The sequence below is a fragment of the Myotis daubentonii genome, chromosome 17 (genome assembly GCF_963259705.1).
Source record: "Myotis daubentonii chromosome 17, mMyoDau2.1, whole genome shotgun sequence".
In the NCBI taxonomy this organism is placed as follows: domain Eukaryota; kingdom Metazoa; phylum Chordata; class Mammalia; order Chiroptera; family Vespertilionidae; genus Myotis; species Myotis daubentonii.
This window is the reverse complement of record NC_081856.1, coordinates 53,354,335-53,374,013: the sequence shown is the minus strand read 5'-3', so window position 1 is coordinate 53,374,013 and position 19,679 is coordinate 53,354,335. Positions and strand designations below refer to the sequence as shown.

The 19,679-nt window shown below is 66.1% G+C and overlaps 2 protein-coding genes across 10 annotated transcripts in view; one reads left to right on the top strand and one right to left on the bottom strand.

The window, feature by feature from the left end:
- The window catches only part of SLC45A4 (solute carrier family 45 member 4), a 42,229-nt gene extending 36,400 nt beyond the window's left edge, over positions 1 to 5,829 (top strand). For 5 of the 6 annotated variants that reach the window (XM_059672444.1, XM_059672442.1, XM_059672439.1 and 2 more), the window contains 6 exons: positions 760 to 939; positions 1,388 to 2,403; positions 3,115 to 3,214; positions 4,015 to 4,226; positions 4,420 to 4,551; positions 5,281 to 5,829. In XM_059672444.1, coding sequence (XP_059528427.1) covers positions 760 to 939; positions 1,388 to 2,403; positions 3,115 to 3,214; positions 4,015 to 4,226; positions 4,420 to 4,551; positions 5,281 to 5,586 — 1,946 coding nt within the window. In that variant the 3' untranslated portion in view covers positions 5,587 to 5,829. Of the gene's footprint in view, positions 1 to 759; positions 940 to 1,387; positions 2,404 to 3,114; positions 3,215 to 4,014; positions 4,227 to 4,419 lie in introns of all 6 variants that reach the window. The other variant, XM_059672443.1, reaches the window with a different exon arrangement.
- Positions 1 to 19,679, bottom strand: part of DENND3 (DENN domain containing 3) — a 210,458-nt gene that overhangs the window by 172,031 nt on the left and 18,748 nt on the right. For 2 of the 4 annotated variants that reach the window (XR_009449617.1, XR_009449618.1), the window contains exons 14-23: positions 16,708 to 16,967; positions 15,424 to 15,594; positions 14,500 to 14,629; positions 13,930 to 14,037; positions 13,310 to 13,449; positions 12,461 to 12,621; positions 11,812 to 11,945; positions 11,166 to 11,278; positions 10,940 to 11,077; positions 9,428 to 10,862 (exon numbers count right to left, since the gene is read on the bottom strand). Coding sequence is in view for 2 of the 4 variants with exons in the window: in XM_059672430.1 (XP_059528413.1) it covers positions 10,662 to 10,862; positions 10,940 to 11,077; positions 11,166 to 11,278; positions 11,812 to 11,945; positions 12,461 to 12,621; positions 13,310 to 13,449; positions 13,930 to 14,037; positions 14,500 to 14,629; positions 15,424 to 15,594; positions 16,708 to 16,967 (1,556 nt within the window). In the remaining 2 variants the exon portion in view is untranslated. Of the gene's footprint in view, positions 1 to 8,178; positions 10,863 to 10,939; positions 11,078 to 11,165; positions 11,279 to 11,811; positions 11,946 to 12,460; positions 12,622 to 13,309; positions 13,450 to 13,929; positions 14,038 to 14,499; positions 14,630 to 15,423; positions 15,595 to 16,707; positions 16,968 to 19,679 lie in introns of those variants that run through there. The other 2 variants (XM_059672431.1, XM_059672430.1) reach the window with 2 other exon arrangements.

Sequence of the window (19,679 nt, the reverse complement as noted above, 5' to 3'; positions counted from 1 at the left end):
ACTCGGTACTGAAAATGCCCCCGTGCGAGGTGGCGTTGCTGTTTCACGTCCTTGCAGCCGCTGCTTTTTGTTTGGTTTTGTCTGTAACCGAAGCGGCTCGATGAGGGAAGCAGGGTTTGCCGAGGCCCTTAGAGGCCGCTGAGGACACACGTGGTTTTCTCCAGTGACTTTTTTTTCTTCGAAGGGTGATAAAATAGCCTTTTGTTATTGTGGAAAGTGTATGTGTGTCTCCTTCCCCCCATTGACCCCTCCCCACCCCCAGCCCGTCGGTGACTTTTGAAGCCGGGAGCTTGCCCCCAGGCCTGTGCACTCGGGTGGCAGCCAGTGATGCCGGTCGTGGAGGAAGAGGCCCCACGGGGCCTCGCTCAGCTCCTCAGAGGCAGCCGCATGTCCCCCGACAGAAGCCCAGCCTGTCAGTCCCGTCCCCGTGGGTGACAGGGGGACGTCCCTGCAGGCCCTGGGCCGGGCGGGCACATGCTCCCCAAGGCCCGGCGGGACCCGACCTTGGACCCACACGCAGTGCGCGCCTGTCACACGGCCCTTCTCCCGCGCTCCCACAGACCCCGCCCGTGCGGGTGGGTGGGAAGGACCCTCTCTGCTTGGTCAAGGGGCTCTGAGTCTGCGGCCAGCTAGCGTGGGTGGAGGGACAGCAGCCCGCAGGCGGCAGGAAGGAGGCCTGGCGCCGCTGGGTGAGGAGCACCCTGTGGCTGGGCTGAGGCAGGTGCCCGGAGCTGAGGCCTGCCCGCTTGTGCCCGCCAGGCCTGGTCCTCGGGGACGTGCCTGGCCAGCAGCCCATCGGCATCGTGCTCACGGTGCTGGGCGTGGTTGTCCTGGACTTCAGCGCCGACGCGACGGAGGGGCCCATCCGCGCCTACCTGCTGGACGTGGTGGACAGCGAGGACCAGGACATGGCCCTCAACATCCACGCCTTCTCCGCCGGTGAGCGCCCCGCCCCCCCTCCTCCCGGCCCTCGCTCGGGCGGCTGCTCCTGAGGCCGCACCCACGTCTGGGCGGTGGGCTCCGTACCAGCTGCCAGCAGGCCGGGCTGAGCAGGGCCCTGCCCCTGGGCCCGATGACGGCTGACGGCTGAGTGCTGGTAGCTGGCCCTGCCCGCCCGGGGCCCACGGCTCCCCGCAGCTCTCACCTCCTCCGGGCTCCCGCTTCCAAGGCCTGGGCCCAGGGTGGTGCCGCGGGTCCCGGGGGCACTGCAGGAAGCTGTGGGGTCAGAATTGCAGACCCAGGGTCGGCCAGAGGGACCTGTGCTGCCTCCCCACCCGCCCCTCACCCCCTCTCCCTCCCGAGCCCGCGGGCCGTCGCGGACACCTGGCTGGCCTGTCTGCTGGGGCCGGGCGCCGCTCCTCACTGCTGCTGTCCTTCCGCCCACCAGGCCTCGGCGGGGCCATCGGCTACGTGCTCGGGGGGCTGGACTGGACACAGACTTTCTTGGGCTCCTGGTTCCGGACGCAGAACCAGGTGCTGTTCTTCTTCGCGGCCCTGGTGTTCACGGCGTCGGTGGCCCTGCACCTGTTCAGCATCGAGGAGGAGCAGTACTGCCCCCAGCAGGAGCGTGCCGAGGCCGCCCCGCCCGCCCCGCCCAGCCTCCTGGACGGCGGCCTGTTCCCCGACGAGGTGCAGTCGGAGCAGGAGCTGGCGCTGGACTACCTGGGCGTGGAGCTGGTGCGGAGCAAGAGCGACTCGGTGCTGCACGTGCCGGACGCGACGCTGGACCTGGAGCCTGAGCTGCTGTTCCTGCGTGGCATCGAGCCCTCCATCTTCCACGACGCCTCGGGCCCTGGCACGCCCCACGGCGCCAGCCAGGACCTGGGCCCCGCCCTGCCGCCCCGCCTGTCCTCGCTGCTCGGGGACACCACCAAAGAGGACGCCGTGCTGCTGGACAATCACCTGCACGAGGCCAAAGTCCCCAACGGCAGCGGCTCTCCCCCGAGGGACGGCCCCCCCGGCTACAGCGCCGGGGACCCAAAGCCCTCGACCGCGTCCAGCGCCCTACGGCGGCGCAGGCACGGCTTCCGCCGCCAGGCCTCCAGCACCTTCTCCTACTACGGCAAGATCGGCTCCCACCGCTACCGCTACCGGCGCGCCAACGCCGTGGTCCTGATCAAGCCCTCGCGCAGCATGAGCGACCTGTACGACCTGCAGAAGCGGCAGCGGCAGCGCAGCCGGCACCGCAACCAGAGCGGGGCCACCACCTCCAGCGGCGACACGGAGAGCGAGGAGGGCGAGGGCGAGACCACCGTGCGGCTGCTGTGGCTGTCCATGCTGAAGATGCCGCCCGAGCTGACGCGGCTCTGCCTCTGCCACCTGCTCACCTGGTTCTCCGTCATCGCCGAGGCCGTCTTCTACACCGACTTCATGGGCCAGGTCATCTTCGAGGGGGACCCCAAGGTGAGCCGGGGGGTGTCACGGCGGTCGTGAGGGCTGAACGAGGGGCCCGGGGAGAGCCGGGCACGTGATGGCCCCATGCACCCAGCTCGGCAGGGAGGCCGCTCCCCAGACCGCCACCTGCAGCCCCAGCGCCGCGGGTGTGGGTGGGTGACTCTCGGTGGGCAGCGGCCAGGTTGCTCCTGGGGACGTGGTAGGGCCATCGGGGGACCTTGGGAGGTCGTCACACCCGGTCCGTGGTCAGCAGTCAGAAATGCCCCGGGCGGGGCACTGAGAACCTTAATTGAGATGTAGTTTTGGCCGCCACCGCCGTGGGCCAGATCCTCAGCGTCTGTCACCACATGTGGCCATCAGTCACCATGCGTGGGCGAGGCCAGTGGCCATGGCTTCCACCTGGCTCACACCTATGGCCGTGTCTCCTGGGGTCCAGCTGGGGTGGTCTCAGCACAGGCCCAGGCCCCGCCCTCCACGTGTCCCTCACCTGGGCTTTGGAGCTGCTCCGTGGGGCCTCTGGGCTGCGGGTGGGCTGGGGGAGGGGGGCTGCCAGTTAGGTGAGACCAGACCGGGAGGAGCGAGGCTGGAGGGAGGCGGACCGCTCAGCGCTGACCTGGGTGGAGGCTGCTGTGCCTGCTGCACAGCAACCCCCTGGCTGCATCGAGAAGTGAAGCAGCCGCCTGTGCCGGTGGCCCGAGCCCAGTCTTGTCTCTGGAACAGGCTCCCTCCAACTCGACTGCCTGGCAGGACTACAACGCCGGCGTGAAGATGGGCTGCTGGGGGCTGGTCATCTACGCGGCCACCGGGGCCATCTGCTCGGGTGAGTGGTCCCAGGGCGCTGCCTCACGGAGGGGGCTCTGCTCAGGGGAAGCGGGGCTGCCTGCCCTCCGGGAAGGAGCCTGGGAACGCGGTGTCCTGCACTCCCACTGCGGCTGACCTCGGGGCTGGGCCCTGCAGGGACCCTCAGAGGGGGGCTGTGCCCCTGAGCCTGGGAGGGGCCGTGGCACCTCAGCCAGGACAGGGAGCGGGAGTGCTGGCACAGGACCAGGCGAGGCACACGGTGTGATGGGGCCTGCTGGCGGTCAGGGTGGCTGCAGGGGCACCTGCCATGCAGAGGGCCTTCCCCCAGAGACAGCTGTGCCCAGGGGTCAGGGCGACAGGCTCAGTCCTGGGAGCCCTGTGCCAGGCAGGGGTTCTCTGCCCGTTCTTCACCCACATCCTGGGGGAGGCGGTGGCTTCGCTCCAGCCTGGCCTGGACTCGGGGAGCCAAGATAAATGCCGCTCAGCAGCCGGCGCCAGCGTGGCGGTCACTGCGCTGTCCGAGCGTGGACAGGCCTCGGGATGGCGTCCATGGTGCCTCCGGAGGAGGTGGCAGCTAGCTGCTGATCAGGAAGGGTGGGCCAAGGGGTGCCATGAGCAAACCCGCAGCTGCTTGAGTTCTTTCCGCAGGACTGGGCACAGGGCTGGAGGCCGCTGAACGGGCCTGGGCGGCCGGGCTGGCAAACAGAGGCCCAGGGAGCGGCGGGACGGGGGGTGGGCACTGCAGTGGGCAGCGGCGTGCGGAGAGGCAGGCTGAGTGCGGGGAGGGTACGGGGCCCTGAGCACCTGCTCTCTCGGCAGCTCTGCTCCAGAAGTACCTGGACAACTACGACCTGAGCATCCGGGTCATCTACGTGCTGGGGACGCTGGGCTTCTCCGTGGGCACCGCCGTGATGGCCATGTTCACCAACGTCTACGTGGCCATGGTCATGATCAGCACCATGGGCGTCGTGTCCATGAGCATCTCCTACTGCCCCTACGCCCTGCTGGGGCAGTACCACGACATCAAGGAGGTGCGTCTGTGCCCGCAGTGGACGCTGGGCACGTTGTGCCGGGTCACTGTGGCCTGGCTCCCGAGCCCGCGCTCACTCCCTCGTGCCCATTCGGGCCCAGCTGGTCCCGGGTCTGTGCTCCGAAACGGCCCCAGGGCACAGAGGGGCGGGGTCCGCCCAGCGCCGTGGCCAGCCCTCCCGTCCTCTCTTGCAGTACGTCCACCACAGCCCCGGGAGCTCCAAGCGCGGCTTCGGCGTCGACTGCGCCATCCTCTCCTGCCAGGTCTACATCTCCCAGATCCTGGTGGCGTCGGCCCTTGGGGGCGTGGTGGACGCCGTGGGCTCCGTGAGAGTCATCCCCGTGGCGGCCTCCGTGGGCTCCTTCCTGGGCTTCCTGTCCGCCACGTTCCTGGTCATCTACCCGGAGGCGCCGGAAGAGGCCAAGGACGAGCAGAGAGGCCTGTCCGCCCCGGCGCTGGGAGAGGGCAGCGGCGAGGAGCCCACGGTCCTGCGGCTGACGCGGAAGGAGGGCCCGCAGGGGCTCGTGGAGACGGAGTCCGTGGTCTGAGCGGGTGCGGGGCACAGGCGCCCGCGAGCGGCCAGCGCTGCTTCTGTGGCCGCACCAGCCCGGCGCCTGCCCAGCGAGGGGAGGCTGCTGTCGCGTAGGCAGAGCCACGAGCCAGACACCACCAGGATTCACTTCCTCCACAATTAAAATCATTTGAAATCTTTTTTTTACTGAAAAAGACCTTTAATTTCCACTTGGACCCGCAGGCACACTGTCCTGCAGGTCTGAATTGTGAGCGAGGCTTACCATGTCGGCCGTGAGCAGCCAGGCGCGGCTCGGAGACGGAGGGCGCCTTCCGCGGCGCCTCTGAGCCTTCAGGTCCCAGCCACCTGGCCGGTGACGGCCGTGCTCGCCAGGCGTGTTCTCTGTGGTGTCGGGACGTGTCAGATCTCGCCACGCGTCGGTGCTGCTGCTCGCTGCGGGAGAGTATTTTTCTTTCCGATTTTAGAAAAAAAAAATTTTTTTCCAAACACTGTTTAGACTAACAGCATCTCCTCTCCTCCTCAGAGTTTGACACGTGTGCCCGCTCCTGGGCAGCGGGCATGTGGCAGCCACACACCAAAGCCGGGAGGGCAGGGCCCTGCTCCTGGGGGCGGAGCGGGCGGTTGGCGAGGGCCACGCCTGACTCCGCCCACGGGGACCAGCCAGGCGGCATTGCAGCGGCAGGTTTGCTCCGCGGCCCGTCCCTGCCCAGGGCCCAGGCGCGTGGCTGACTCTTTCATTGCACTTTGTCTTTCAACCGTCTGTTGGGCCTGCCCAGCCCCACCGCGGGGTGCGGGCCACGGCCGCCGGCCACGTGCCGGACACTGCTGAACCTCTGACCTCGTCGCCTGGTTCCCCGCTTGACGCTGGAGTCCCCACGGTCACTCCGTGAGGAAAGAACCATCGCCTCATGGTTTGCAACCACCAGGGCCGTTTGCTGCCGTCTCTGCACCGGCGTCCGCACGCGCTCGGGCCGCAGTCTCAGGGGAGGCCCCGCGCCCCGGATGGAGCACCAGTTGTAAAACTTTGCTGCCTCAAGTTGATGTTTTTTTAAATAAAGGACTTTAAACTGCATGAGAATCATGCTGCAATATGATCGTTCTAGAGCAAATATATATTTCAAGATGAAACTAAGCAGTTTTGAAATAAATTACTTGAATTTCTGTGTATGTAAAGGAATGACTGTGTCTGTGTACTTGACTGGCCGCTGGTCTCGCCCTGTCTCTGCCACTGGCAGCACCTGTGCCCAGGTTTTGGGTGCCCGCCCACCTCAGATGCCCTCCACCCGGGGGCCCTCCCACAGAGGCCAGGACCCCAGAGGCCCGCCTGGCAGACGAGGGGCCCGTGTGTGAGGCCTGGGGAGGCCCCCAGGCCTCTTGGGGACGGGCTCCGTCTTCTTGTTGCACCTTGGCTCCCCCGGTTCCAGACACTCCGGGCGCCCGGAGCTCCTACACCGGGGCCCCTGAGCGGCCAGGTGGGACGGGTGCCCAGTGTCTCCGAGCGGGGGGGGGGGGGGGGGGGGGGGCTTGGGCAGGACAGCACGCCCCTCGGAGTTGGCTCCACAGTCTCGGGTGTTTGCTCGGGCAGCAGCGTATGGAGAAATAGGTGTGACACCCCCCCCTCGCCCCCGGAACTCCAGGGCGGAGCCCCCTGAGGTGTGGGCTGCGGCGGCAGGAGTGGGTGCTAGGAATGAAGGGCGGCTCCTTCCATCCTGCCAGGCACAGGCCACCGAGGCCGGGTGTCCGTGCGGCCCGGTGTCCGCGCGGCTGGGTGTCCGTGTGGCCTGCTTGAGGTCCACTCTCAAATGAGCCCGGCCTTCCTCCTGTGGCCGCGGCTCCCACCGCAGCACTGGGCCTGTCGCAGACACACGGGTGCACACCAAACCCCTAGGCACCGCCCGCCAGGGCAGCCCCACCGAACAGGACTTCCCAGGCTGCTTGGCTCCTGCCGCCACCAGGACCGAGTTGAGGAGCAGGTGGGGCGGGGCCTCCTGGAAGGCGGGGCTGGGACCTGCCCGCTGCCCTCATCCTGCGGCTGCTGCCGGCCAGCGGCTGCCCCGGGGCCACCCTGACCAGCTTGCTGAGCTGGAGGCTGCTGCTCTCCTGGCCTGGCACTGACACCTGCGTGTGGCACACCTGGTGGGGGGAGAAGTGAAGAATGTCCACCTGCTTCATGCTTCATTGGGAGGGGAGGGGGCCGGAGGGGGCACAGGGCTGTGCCTTGCTGTTCCCTGCGGTGGGCGTGGGGTCTGGCCCTGCACCTGCTCTGTGTACCCCATTCTGTCTGTGGGGTCCGGTTCTGCACCTGCTCTGTGTACCCCACTCTGTGGGGTCCGGTTCTGCACCTGCTCTGTGTACCCCACTCTGTCTGGAGTTCAGCCCTGCACCTGCTCTGTGTACCCCATTCTGTCTGTGGGGTCCGGTTCTGCACCTGCTCTGTGTACCCCACTCTGTCTGGAGTTCAGCCCTGCACCAGCTCTGTGTACCCTGTTCTGTCTGTGGGGTTCAGCCCTGCACCTGCTGTGTGTGCTCATGCCACCCCTGCAGACAGCGTGGAGCCCGGGCCTCCTGTGTCCGCCCCTCTGTCTCTCGTGGGCTTTGGGGTTGAACCTGAATAACCTGCCACCACGTGCCTGTCACTTCCTCCTGGGGGAGGGCTGTTTCCCCAAAGGCCTCCCAGTGTCGGAGCCCCGCCCCTCCGGGGCTGGCGTCAGCCGGGGGTGGGATCCCGTGGTTCTGGGCGCTCGGGCTGAGCGGCTAGGAGACCCACCCACCAGCATGGTTGAGCTGGGAACCCACGCCCACTAGGGCCCCGGGGGTGGGGAGGCTCTGACCGCCTGGAGAGCGAGCGTGTGTGGCAGGGGGCGTGGAAACGGCTGGCCGCCCCAGCTGCACACGGAGCAGCCCAGGTGGCAGCGGAGAAGAGGGGCTGGGACTCGCCCCAGGTCACCGCGGGCGAGACTTGAACCCCGGACAGTTCTGTTTGTTAAAAGGCTCCTCTGACTGGTGGGAGGGGGCGCTGAGGGAGCCGCCAGGTGGGGGTGGGTGGAGGCGGGAAGCCGCAGGATTGGGGGCGGCGTGAGGTCCAGCCTGGACGTCGGGAGACAGTGGCCAGAACACCCCACGCCTGGGGCCTGCCTGGGCCCTGTGCACCCTCTGGTGGGGATCGCAGGGGGTGGGGGTGCTCCCTGCTGGGGATGGGAACCAGGAGCTCCTGGGCTTGCACTGGCTCGCAGCGCCCCCTGCTGTCCACTCGGCCCCATGCACGCCCTTTGGCCCCGGGCCGACCCTAGAGGCTGAGGACGAAATGGGCTTCTAAACACCCATGAGGCCCTGCACCCGGAGCACTGGTCTCCCTCCTTCCGCACAAGCAGGTGACCTCCTGGTGAGTGAGCAGAGGCCTTCTGTTCTGAGACTTTTGTTTTTTATTAGAAAAAAATCTTGTTTATATTCATCTGTCTGTCTCCGTGTCTTGTTTATCATGAACATTCCACGCCCTGCAGGTGTCCCTGGGGAGAGCGGGAAGTCCCCGGAGGCCCCACGGCGCTGGAGGGCGCGAGCAGTGGATCGGCAAATCGGAAGTTAGGTCTCAGTGAGAAACGGACCCGCGCTGCCTGCGTCCACGTGCGCGAGTCTTCATCTAGGTTTCTGTTCATCCTCACAGGAGGTATCTTTCCATTGCTTTTCTGAGGGAGGGGGGGGAGGGAGGCGGGGGAGAGAGACATCCATTGGTTGCCTCCTGAACCCACCCTGACGAACCAGGGATCGAACCTACAACCCAGGTACATGCCCTTGACTGGGAATCGACCCTGCGATCCTTTGGTGCTTGGGCCAGTGCTCTAACCACTGAGCTCACCAGTCAGGCCGCGGTGGGAGGATTTTACGCCATCACCTCCCACACTGGGGAGATTAATTCTTACACCAGGACACTGAGCTCTGAGAGGTGCAGAAAGGGGCACGGACATAGAGTCTCTTCTGGGCCCTTAGAAATGATCAAAACACACTCACACACACACACTCGCGCGCGAGCACACACATACTCGCACACACACTCACACGCACACTCGCACATGCACACACACACACAGTGAAAGGCCAGAGTAGGGACCACCAACAGGACTTCTGGCAGCTGGAGGGCAGACGGATGGGACAGAGGAGGCGCCATCTGCGCTGGGAGGGCCGCGGGGGCCGGAGAGGCGTGTGGAGGGCGCGGAGGCAGCGGCGCACTGCCCGGCCCGGCTCCTGGCACAGCTCCCGGTGAGCAGCGATCCGGCGTCACCATGTCCATCAGCACTGGGCGCACCCGTTGTACCATCCTGGCCCTGCGCAGGCAGGGGGTCCTGCCCGTGTGGATCCGGCTCCCTGGGGGCTCCCGAGACGGCTCTCCAAGCCCAGAGGACCCGAGGCAGGACGTGCCCTTCCCCCCCCAGACGCGTGGTCCGGGGTGGAGCCTACTGCGGCAGCCCTCGGCCCGGCCGTCTCTTCTGTGAACGACCGTCGGCCGAAAGCCTCTGGGTCGCCGGCACGTGTTCTTTAAATGTGTCCTCATTGATGGGAGAGGGAGGGAGGGGGAGAGACAGACCTCAGTGAAGAGAGAATCGCTGATGGGCTGCCTCCTGCACGCCCCCCCCCCCCCCCGAGATGGAGTCCACATCCCGGGCATGTGCCCCGACTGGGAATTGAACCGTGACCTCCTGGTTCATAGGTCGATGCTCAACCGTTGGGCCACGCCGGCCGGGCAGCTGTTTTCAATGCAATGACTGGCAAATAGGATCTTGGAAAGTCTCGCCAAGAGGGAAGAGAATGGAGAACCTGCCTGACAGTCACGTGACGGGCTCGGGTGACTCTCGAGCTAATCCTGTGGCCCCGGATCTCTGCTGCGGGTCTCGGAGGGAAAGGAGAGTGGACGTCGGAGCCGAGTGGACAGTTCGCTGCCTGGGAGGTGAGGCCTCAGACTTTTAAGGGAACGTGTCAGGTGTTTATAAAAGCAGAATCACACACACACACACACGCACACACACCACTGCTGGCCGAACGCCCTAGGTGCTGGGAGCATGTGCCCCTGGTGAGCAGACTCCGGGGGAACCTCCCAGGAGACCCCCAAGTGCCGCCCCCACTCCGGACCTTCCTAAATGCAGGGGCCCCAGGCACCATCCCGGAGCCCTGGCCTGGGGTCCGACTCGCACCTCCCGACCTCAGGCAGCGAGGGCTGCGGGGCCTCGAGCCCCCAAACTCCACACTCTGCCCGGCGACCGCACCACACATCCCTCGTGGGCTGTGGGGAACGAGAGGCCACAGCACGGGGCCGTGTGCAAAAGGCTTCTTGGCAAACACTGGGTGACAGCGGAGTCACCTGCCCTTAGAGACGCCGCGCCTCCTGGAGTGCGGCCTGCGGGGGCTGGGCCCCAGCTCTGCGGTGGGAGGCCATCTCCCTGCGTCTCTTAATGACAGAGGCTCCGCGTTCACTAGAAAGAACAGGCCCAGGGCTGGCCTTCACGGCCCGACCGCCCGCAGCCTGTCCCGCGTGTCCCTCCCTGGCGGCCTCGCCTGCTGCGGGGGCAGCTGGGCTGGAGGCAGGAGCCACATGTGCGGGGCTCGGGCGCGAATGGGGCCCAGAGGCGCGCAGCCCGCTCAGCTGTGCCTGGCTCCGGTGCCGGCGTGGGCTCTGGAACCTTCCAGACCGCGCTCAGGGCAGTATCTGGGCAGAGGTTCTCGCAGGGTTGAGCCTGCTGCCGGCCAGGAGCACAGGACGGGCCGTAGTTTCATCAGGAACGTCCGGGAGAAGCGCCGGTCCTGGGGGGGAGGGCGCCTGCAGCGGGTGCGCCCGGCCCGACAGGCTCCTGGGAGCGCGGGGAGCGGGCAGGAGGCGCGGTGCCCCCAGCGCAGCTGCGACCTGCACTGTCCCCCTCACTCCACGGTCCAGATGGCGATCTTCCCCTCCTCCGGGCCGGAGCCGCTCAGCACGTATCTGTCCTCGGCCGAGCACAGCGCCCTCACGGTGTCCGCGTGCGCCACCAGCTCCTTCTCCACCGTCTTCCTCTCGGCGTCCACCACGTAGATCTTCCCCCGGGGCTTCCCCGGCGACAGCCCCGTGCCGCCCACCCACACCTGCCGGACACGGGCGTCAGCACCACGGGCTGCAGGGGCCGGAGGGCTCCCCCCGTCCCCCCGCCGGGCACCCTCACCTGCCGCTTCACCCGGATCATGCAGGTGACCTGGGCGCAGTCGGGCAGGTGGACCCTCCCGGGCGGCCGGGCCAGGTCCCCCAGGCCCCAGACGTAGATGTCGTCGTACCCCGCGCACGCGGCCCACAGCTGCTCCTGCTGAGACAGAGAGGACCATGCGGGGGCGGGCTGTGGGCGGCGGGCGGCGGGTGGTGGGTACGGGCAGCGGGCGCGGGCGGGCGGGTACCTCGGGGAGGAGCTGGAAGGCCACGAAGGTGGTGCTCTTCTCCTGGAAGTTCTCGTCGATCCTCAGCTCCTGCCGGACACAGCTGTTCACGGCCATGATGCTGTTCCCGGTGCCTGCAGGAGGGGCGGGTGAGGGTGGGCAGAGCCCCGCGGGGCCCCGTCACACTGCGGGGGGGGGGGGGGGCAGTGCTCTCTGTATCTGGACTGACGGGCTGGGTGGCGAATGCTTGGGCCAAAGCACAACGCACTGGATGCCCTGTGCCCTTCACCACACGGAAGCTCTTCCGTGACCGGCACACGCGGGAGCCTCACGTGCAGCCGGCTTCCGAGGGCCTGGGGAATGCAGAACACGCCACAGGCACAACGCAAAGCTCAGTCCCACCCTGGCACAGGCTGGCTCAGCCCGCAGACCTCCGCCTGCTCTGTGCTGGGGTGGAGGGGCACACGCACACCCTCGGCTGCTCACAGGCGACTCCCGGGAGCGCATGCACTGTGCCCATGCCACCAGCGGGCAGAGGTGAGGAGGGGAGAGGCTGTGGAGCTGACCCGCCCAGGGGAGGCGCAGAGAAGGGACCAGGAAGCCTGGACTTTGAACATGACAGCTGGAACTCGGCGCGGGCGCTCTCTGGTGAGGGCGGAGGACTCACAGCACCACAGGCAGTCGGCGTGCAGCTGGATGGACGAGAGGCCACTGCCGGGCAGCTGGAGCCTGCGGGTCACCTGCAGCGTGCTCACGTCCCACGCCAGGACCGCCCCGTCCACGCTGCACGAGTACACCTGGCTGGAGGCAGAAACGCATCTCGTTTTGTCTCCGAAACACACGCTGTACGTTTTAATCCAGAAACGAACGAAGCTGCCATGAAAGCTCGCCGCCCGGGTAGAATGACAGGCAAACACTAAGGTGGTGAGGACAGGCCTTGGCGACGATGCGGCCGGTCAGCAGGACAAGGCGGCTGATGAGCTGAACCGCAGCAGGGCTGGGAGCCTCGCGCCCAGGCTCCCCCTGAACGGGCTCCCTGAGGACAGGGAGCGGCTCTGACACCAAGTCAGGGAGCCAGGGGAGGGTGGCCGGAGGCAGCCAGCGGGAAGCCTGGGGTTGTTCCCACAGGAGAGGCGCTGCTCTGCCCCTGACGTCTGATTCCAGGCCCTGGTCACTGGCCAGGCCGGGCCCCTGCAGGTGACCGCTCACACAGAGTGTCCACAAGAGGGCGTCATTGCACCTCCTCCCTCACTAGGGTGCTGTTCTCAGAACGTCCCAGGAGGGCATTTGCTGACGCCTCCGGGGAGCCAGGGTACCTGGGCGCGTCTGGCCCGTCCTGCACCACGAAGCCGGTGACGCTGGCGCGGTGCTCGGTGAGCTGCTTGTGGCAGGACATGCTGTGGACGCTGATGATGTAGATGACGGAGTCCTCAGAGCCGACCCACACCTGGCCCTGCGCCACCATCGCCATGCAGTTCTGTGGGGGAAGGGAACCCGCGAGCTGAGCCAGCGCTCCTGGGGCGCGGCAGGTTGCTGGAGCTTCGACCCACCGACACGTCGCATTTTATGTGAACTGTTGATTCGTCTACGCGAGCCCACGGCCAACATCACGGAGGCGGTCTGAGCGAGCTGACCTAGCACACCGTCTCCGCGATCAGGGCACACCTTCCCACGCCTGGGGACACCCGGCCGCTCTCCGCTCACACCTGGGGACCGACGGGCTCAACACGGAGACCCCCCAGGAAAGGCACAGCAATGGGCCTGCCAGCGTGGTTCAGTGGTTGAGCACTGACCCATCAACCAGGAGGTCACGGTCAGGGCACAGGCCCGGGTTGTGGGCTCGATCCCAAGTGGGGCGAGCAGGAGGCAGCCGATCCATGATTCTCTGTCATCATGAATGTTCTCCTCTCTCTCCCTCTCCCTTCCTCTCTGGTAAACATATATTTTTTAAGACAACCCCGCGTGCGGCGTGAGGCGAGCAGAGGACTCAGGCTGAGCCGTTATCGGCTCATTTCAATGAGAAGGTTGCAGTAAAGCTGGAACCAGCTTACGTTTAACTTAAAAAGTGGAAGCAGAAACAAGAGCCCCCGATGCCAGAGCGGAGGGCGTGGAGGGTCCTGTCCCGCGGCCTGGCCGTCCCCTTCCCTCCCGGCGAGGAGACGCACCAGCGCGGAGGAGCCCACGCGGACGCAGTGCTGGTGGAGGCTCCAGGACGACGCGTCGAACACCATCACTCTGCCCGCCTGCAGGGCGCACCACAGCTTGGGGCGCGCGTCCCCCGCCCTCTCCGCCGGGTCCAGGTGCCCTAAAGGGGAAAGCAACCGAGAGGGGGTCATGGAAACCCTTCGCTGCAGCAGCGCGGGCCGTGCCATGGGCTCCTGCGAGGTGCCAGGTGACCCAGTGGGGCCTGGAGGGTCACTGAAGTCACGGACAGTGGGTTTGGGGCTGAGGGGATGGAGGAGCAGGGCTGTGGGCACCAGGGACAGCGGGAGAGGGGAGACGGGCCTGAGTTGGTCCGGGTGCCCGCCCAAGGGGACTCCTGTCACTTTGTAACCATGACAACAGGACCAGGTTCACTGGGAGAGGCCCCGAGTGCCGCGCTGTCACGTCTGCGGGCCTCTGAGCGACGCCTATGGGAGCGCCTGCCCTGCCCCCGCCCTCGGGCTCCTCGGCGCCGGCCTCCGCGTGGTGACGGCCACAGAGCGTCACCGAGCAGCTGCCGTGGTTTTCACCGCGAAGAGCAGGACCCGGTCCCCGTTCACCCGCCGGCCGCCCGCCCGCTCACCCGGCGTGTACAGCAGCACGTCCACGGCTTGCGGGAAGGTCTCCCCGGCCGAAGGGTTGATCTTGTGTTTCAGCGTCTCCGCCGTTGTCTTGGGAACGGCCGCGGGCACTGAAACACACGCGGGCACGTGGCCTCAGAGGCCGCTCGGTGAGCCTGGCCATTTGCAGGTGGAGCTCTTTGAAAGCGGCCACGGCCACGGCCACGGCCCCCAAGCAACGTGCCCCCGGGTCCGTCAGGGGGAGAGGGAAGGGTCAGGACAGGGACAGTGACATCATTCGAAGGCAGAGCCCGGCCGCGGGGCTCAGGGGCTGTGCGTCGACCTAGGAGCCAGGAGGTCAGGGTTCGATTCCCCGTCAGGGCACAGGCCCGGTTGTGGGCTCCATCCCCAGTGGGGGGCGTGCAGGAGGCAGCCGATCGGTGATTCTCTCCCATCATGGATGTTTCTCTCTCCCTCTCCCTTCCTCTCCGAAAGCAATAAAAATTTTTTTAATAAAATAAACAAAGGCATCCAAGCCTGTGACTGGGATTAAAGCGCCAGACGCCCCGATGGAGGCCTGGAGGCGCCCTTACTTTCGCTCCGCATCTTGTCGAAGTAGGACAGCTTGGAGGCGGCGTAGATGGCCTCGGGCGTCTGCAGCGCGCCCACCACGGCGTCCATCAGCAGGGCGTGCGTCAGCGCCTGCTGCACGTACTGCGGGTCCTGCGGGGACACGGCGCTCAGGCCCGCTCGGCGCCCACGGGGAGCTGGCCCCGGGGCTGCCCTCACGCTCCGTCCCTCCCAGGCAGGCCACACCGGCCGCTGCCCCGGCCGGAGGAGAGCTCAGTCTGGGCTACACGATCGCCATCCCCGTCGCACCCGGAATGGAGACGCTCACTCCACACCGTGGCCAGAGCCCCTCCCGTGATGGGGACGCCCCTCCCCAACAACACCCCCCCCCAGACAGTTCCAACCAACGCGCCTGCACCGCCTGCACCCTGCACCACGGTGGGAGCTGCCGCCGCCTCGGGTGCTGGGCGGCCGCCCGCGCTCTCCCCGTGGGAGTCCCTGCTCAGGCTCTGGCCATTTTGTGACGGTTTTCCCATCTCATCTGCCCCCCACCCCCCACCCCGTCCTCCATCTCGGCCGCTGTCCCTGGTCTCTGGGACGTGATGTAACAAAGCCACCGACGTGGCCCAAGTAAATGCAGAAACGCCGGCGCATGAGGCTGACACGGGAAGGCGTCGGGGCGCCACCCAAACCCCCACCTGTGGGTGCGAGACAGGCACGCGCCCCGGCACCCGCCAGCCCTGCCAGGCCGGCCCCCATCCTACTCCCCGGGCGTCACCGGACGGCGACGGGACAGGGAGGGTCCGCCCACCGGCCTCTGACAGACCGCGGCAGCTTCGCTGCGTCCTGGCCAGACCCTGTCCCCTGACTCGGCTGCTGAGTCTGGGACCCAGGGTCCTCCCGGGGACGTGCGACCGCCCGCGGCCTGGGCCACCGCCGTGCCTGACCTTGTGGCCGTCCGCCAGCGCCTTCCCCGCCCACATCTCCTTCACCATCAGGTGCCACAGGTCGCACTCCGCCTTCAGGTTCGCCTCGAAGACGTCCTTCCTGGCGGCCGACCTGATCTTCAGCGTGGGGATGCGGAGCAGCAGGAAGGCCACCGTGGTGCTCCTGACCTCCTGCGGGGGCGGGGGGCGTGAGCCGGGGTCAGGTGGTGAGTGGGGGGCGGGTGGTCAGGGGGGGCGGGACCAGGGTGTTGGCGATGAGGGGCGTCGGCGCCCAGAGACCACGCTGTGCCCAGCCTGTGCGGGGGGTGCTCGTCTGGTTGGAGCATCACCTCCTGCCCCAGAAGGTCAGAGGTTGGATTCCCTCTCGGGGCACATACCTAGCTTAGGGGTTTGACCCCCAGTGGGGGTGCAGGAGGCAGCGGACCTATGTGTCTCTCTCACATTGATGTTTCTCTCTCTCCCTTCCTCTCCCTAAAAAAAGCAATTAAAAAAACATGTCCTTGAGTGAGATTTAAAAAACAAAACCACACACACACACACACACACACACACAAAATGAAGAGCCATGCTGTCCCCCCGACGGTGTAGCTCAGCGGTTGAGCGTCGACCTATGAACCAGGAGGTCACAGTTCGAATCCCGGTCAGGGCACAGGCCCGGGTTGTGGGCTCCATCCCCAGCCCAGTAGGGGGCGTGCAGGAGGCAGCCGATCCATGGTTCTCTCTCATCATTGATGTTTCTCTCCCTCTCCCTTCCTCTCTGAAATAAAATTTTTTTAAAAAAATAAAATAATAAAAATAAAGACCATGCTGTCCCTGTCCACACTCGCTGAGGGACCTGCCAGGGCACTGGGCTACGGCCCTGACTCACAGCAGCATGGTGGGGGGCTGGGGGGGGTGCGCACCCAGAGACCTCAGAGCCTGGGGGCCTGGCCCAGAGCTGGGCTGACGGGGGCTGTGGGAGGGGGGTCCCCGCAGGACAGAAAAGCCCCTGAAATGACCCTGGTCCCAGGAGGGAGGAGGGAGCGTCTCAGATGTGGAGAAACCCAGCCGGCGCACGTCCCAGGCTCAGTGTCCCCCTGGGCGTGTCGGGGCTCACCCCTCGGCCTCGTGCACAGCACTGACATCCAGGGGGCTCCTCTTGCCCTGACTCGGGGGGAGGCGGGCAAAGCCGGGGGGACACAAAGGGAAGCACGAGGGGCCTGTGGTCCAGCCGCCGCCACAGAGCCGTGGGCGCTGTCCTCGAGCCGAACCCACACGGAACGGGCCCGCGGGGGCGCCGCCCACCTCGATGTTCCGGAAGGTGGCGATCTCCACGTAGCCGGGCCTGCCCTCCGTCAGCAGGAACAGCCGCTTCTGGGTCATGGCGATCTTGCCCACGCCGCGGCTCGTCTTCACGGAGCCGGACAGCTTGTACACGCACTCGTTCTTGTCCAGGTGCTCCGTCACGGCCGCGGGCAGGCGGACCTCCTGCGCCTCGGCCTCTGTCTCCTTCCAGCAGGTGTAGAAGTCTCTGAACGTCTCCGGGTCGATCAGTTTCTGCTGCCCTGAGCGGGACAAGGAGAAGAGCTGTCTGAGTCAGCCCGACTGGGCACCCCTGCTCTGCATTCCCCGACCCGGCAGAGGGCGGCGCCAGGACTCGCCACCTGGATGGGAAACGCTGGGAGCGAGTCCCCCCTCCCTTCCCCCGCAGCCCCCACCCCTACCCGGTGCCGGGGTGGGCACTGGAGCTAGACCCGGCCCGCTCGCCCTCCCAGCCGCTGACCAGGGGCGGGGATCACCGGACAAGAGCACTCGACGGCGGCAGAGATCCGTGTGGCCACAGGGACTGGTGGCAGCCGCCTCGGGGCCACGCGGGAGCTAGTCCTCGGGTGACGCTAGCACTGAAGAGTCCACACCCTGGTGACCCTCCCACGCCCCTGATCAAGCCGTGCCTGAAGCCAGGCTCTTCAGTACTTCTGGGTCATGTGAGCAAATAAGTTACTGCTATTATTTGTAACCAAGATGATCGTAATGGATGCGGTAACCTTTACAAATGTCCAGTACAGCCAGCCGGCGTGGCTCAGTGATTGAGCGTCGACCTATGAACCAGGAGGTCAGGGTTTGATTCCCCGTCAGGGCACATGCCAGTGGGGGGTGGAGCAGGAGGCAGCTGATCAATGATGCTCTCTCATCATGGATGCCTCTCTTTCCCTCCCCCTTCCTCTCTGAAATCAATAAATATATATACAGATTTTAAAAGGAACATTTAAAAAATAACGCCCAGTGCGCATGCCCAGCTTCACACTGTTTGGCAGAGGGACTGCAGGCAGCTGTGGGAGGGTCAGTGGAGGCGGGGTGGGCCTGCCCCTCCCCCGCGCACCCAGCACAACCGCGGGGAGTCTGGCCTTTCCACCTCCCGCCGTGGCTCTGTTCTGCCTCCACACCGGGCCCCACCCGTCTGTCCCCGGCCTGCCCTGTCGCGTGGCAGCCACCCCCCCGCCCCCCGCGTCCGCGCAGCAAGCAGCTCCTCCGTGGCCCTGCCCAGGCTCCCAGCCGCCCACTCGCCCACATGGCTTTTCTGAGATGCCAGTAGGGGCTCTGCTTCGTCAAACACTTCAGGGCTCCTCGGCCACACCAGGCCCCAGATTCCTCCAGACCGGGCCCTGGTCCCCTCCACACCCACGTCCCAGGCACCAGCATGCGGTCACGTGGCCCTGCACACGCTGCACGGGGAAACTACCCGTCCTCACAGCCCGAGAACATCTCCTAGCAGCTCCCCGACCAGCCGCCATCCTGGCCCCACACCGCACAGGCCCGTGGGACCCTCCCACCGCTGCAGGGGGAGCACAAACGGGGAAACGGAGGCACGGCCGGCAGAGCCCTTCCCGGCAGTAAGGGTGCCGCCGGGCCGGGCAGGCCCACTGCTCTGCGTTCCGGGTCTGCCCTCCCGCGGGCCCTGCTCTGGAGGGAGGAACCCAGGCCTGTGGTTCCCAGGTGGCCTGCGGCACGTCCGCTCCGGCTCCTGACAGGGTCGGGGGTGGTTCCCCGGGAATTGATGTCACGGCCGCAGCCGAATTTCGGGGGCTGTCAGAATTAGGACCTGGAAGGTGCAGGCACCGGACTGTTTGGGAGACTGTCCACCAGGGGCGCTCACCCGCACTCAGGGGTCTGCAGAGCAAGGCCGGGGCACGTGCATTTTTTTAAAAAAATATTTTATTGATTTCAGAGAGGAAAAGAGAGGGAGACAGAGATAGAAACATCAATGATGAGCGAGAATCATTGATCGGCTGCCTCCTGCATGACACCTACTGGGGAGTAAGCCCGCAACCTGGGTGTGTGCCCTTACCCGGAATCGAACGGGACCCTTCAGTCCCCAGGCCGATGCTCTGAGCCAAACCAGCCAGGGCACATGGATTTCTTTAATAAAATCTTGGATGTATTCTTACACACACGAGTTAATTCCAAGACGGCGATACTCAGCCCTGGCCGGTGTGGCTCAGTAGGTAGAGCATTGGCCTGCCAACCAAAGGGTCCTGGGTTTGATTCCGGTCAAGGGCACGGACCTGGGTTGCAGGCTCCTTCCTGGCCTGGGCCCTGGTTGGGGCGCGTGCAGGAGGCAACCAATCACTGTGTTTGTCTCACATCGATATTTCTGTCTTTCCCTCTAACACTCTCTAAAAATCAGTGGAAAATATCCTTGGATGAGGCCCAAACGTCCATTGGTGCCAACTACTTGGCTCCCATGTCCCAGTCCGGCCACTCACTGACTCAAGAGCAGCCACAGCGACAACGGGGCTGTGTGGCTCAGTGGCTGGGGGTGCACGACGCCTGGCTGTGGGAACACACCCCAGGCAGGACACTCCTCCCCGTCCTCACAGCCCGAGAGAACATCCCCAGCAGCTCCCCGACCAGCGTCATCCTGGCCCCACACCCACACTCGCCATGTTGTGGGCTCGATCCCCATACTCCAGGCCTCACTACTGCCCTGTCCATGGGCATCTCCTGGGCGACGACCACCTGCCCCCAGACCCCAGCGACACCTGTCCCCGCCTGCGTGGGCCACGGCTGCCATTTCCTCTCGGCATCTCCAGAGCGCAACCCGCGAGTGGCCAGGGAGAGCCGAGCCGGCTGCACCTGGAGGAAGACGGCGCGCGCGCGCGTGTGTACGTGTGTGTGTGCGCGCATGTGTGCACGTGTGTGTGCATGCGTGTGTGCGCGCACGTGTGTGTGTGTGTGTGTGTGTGTGTGTGTGTGTGTGTGTGTGTAGCGCGCCCCCC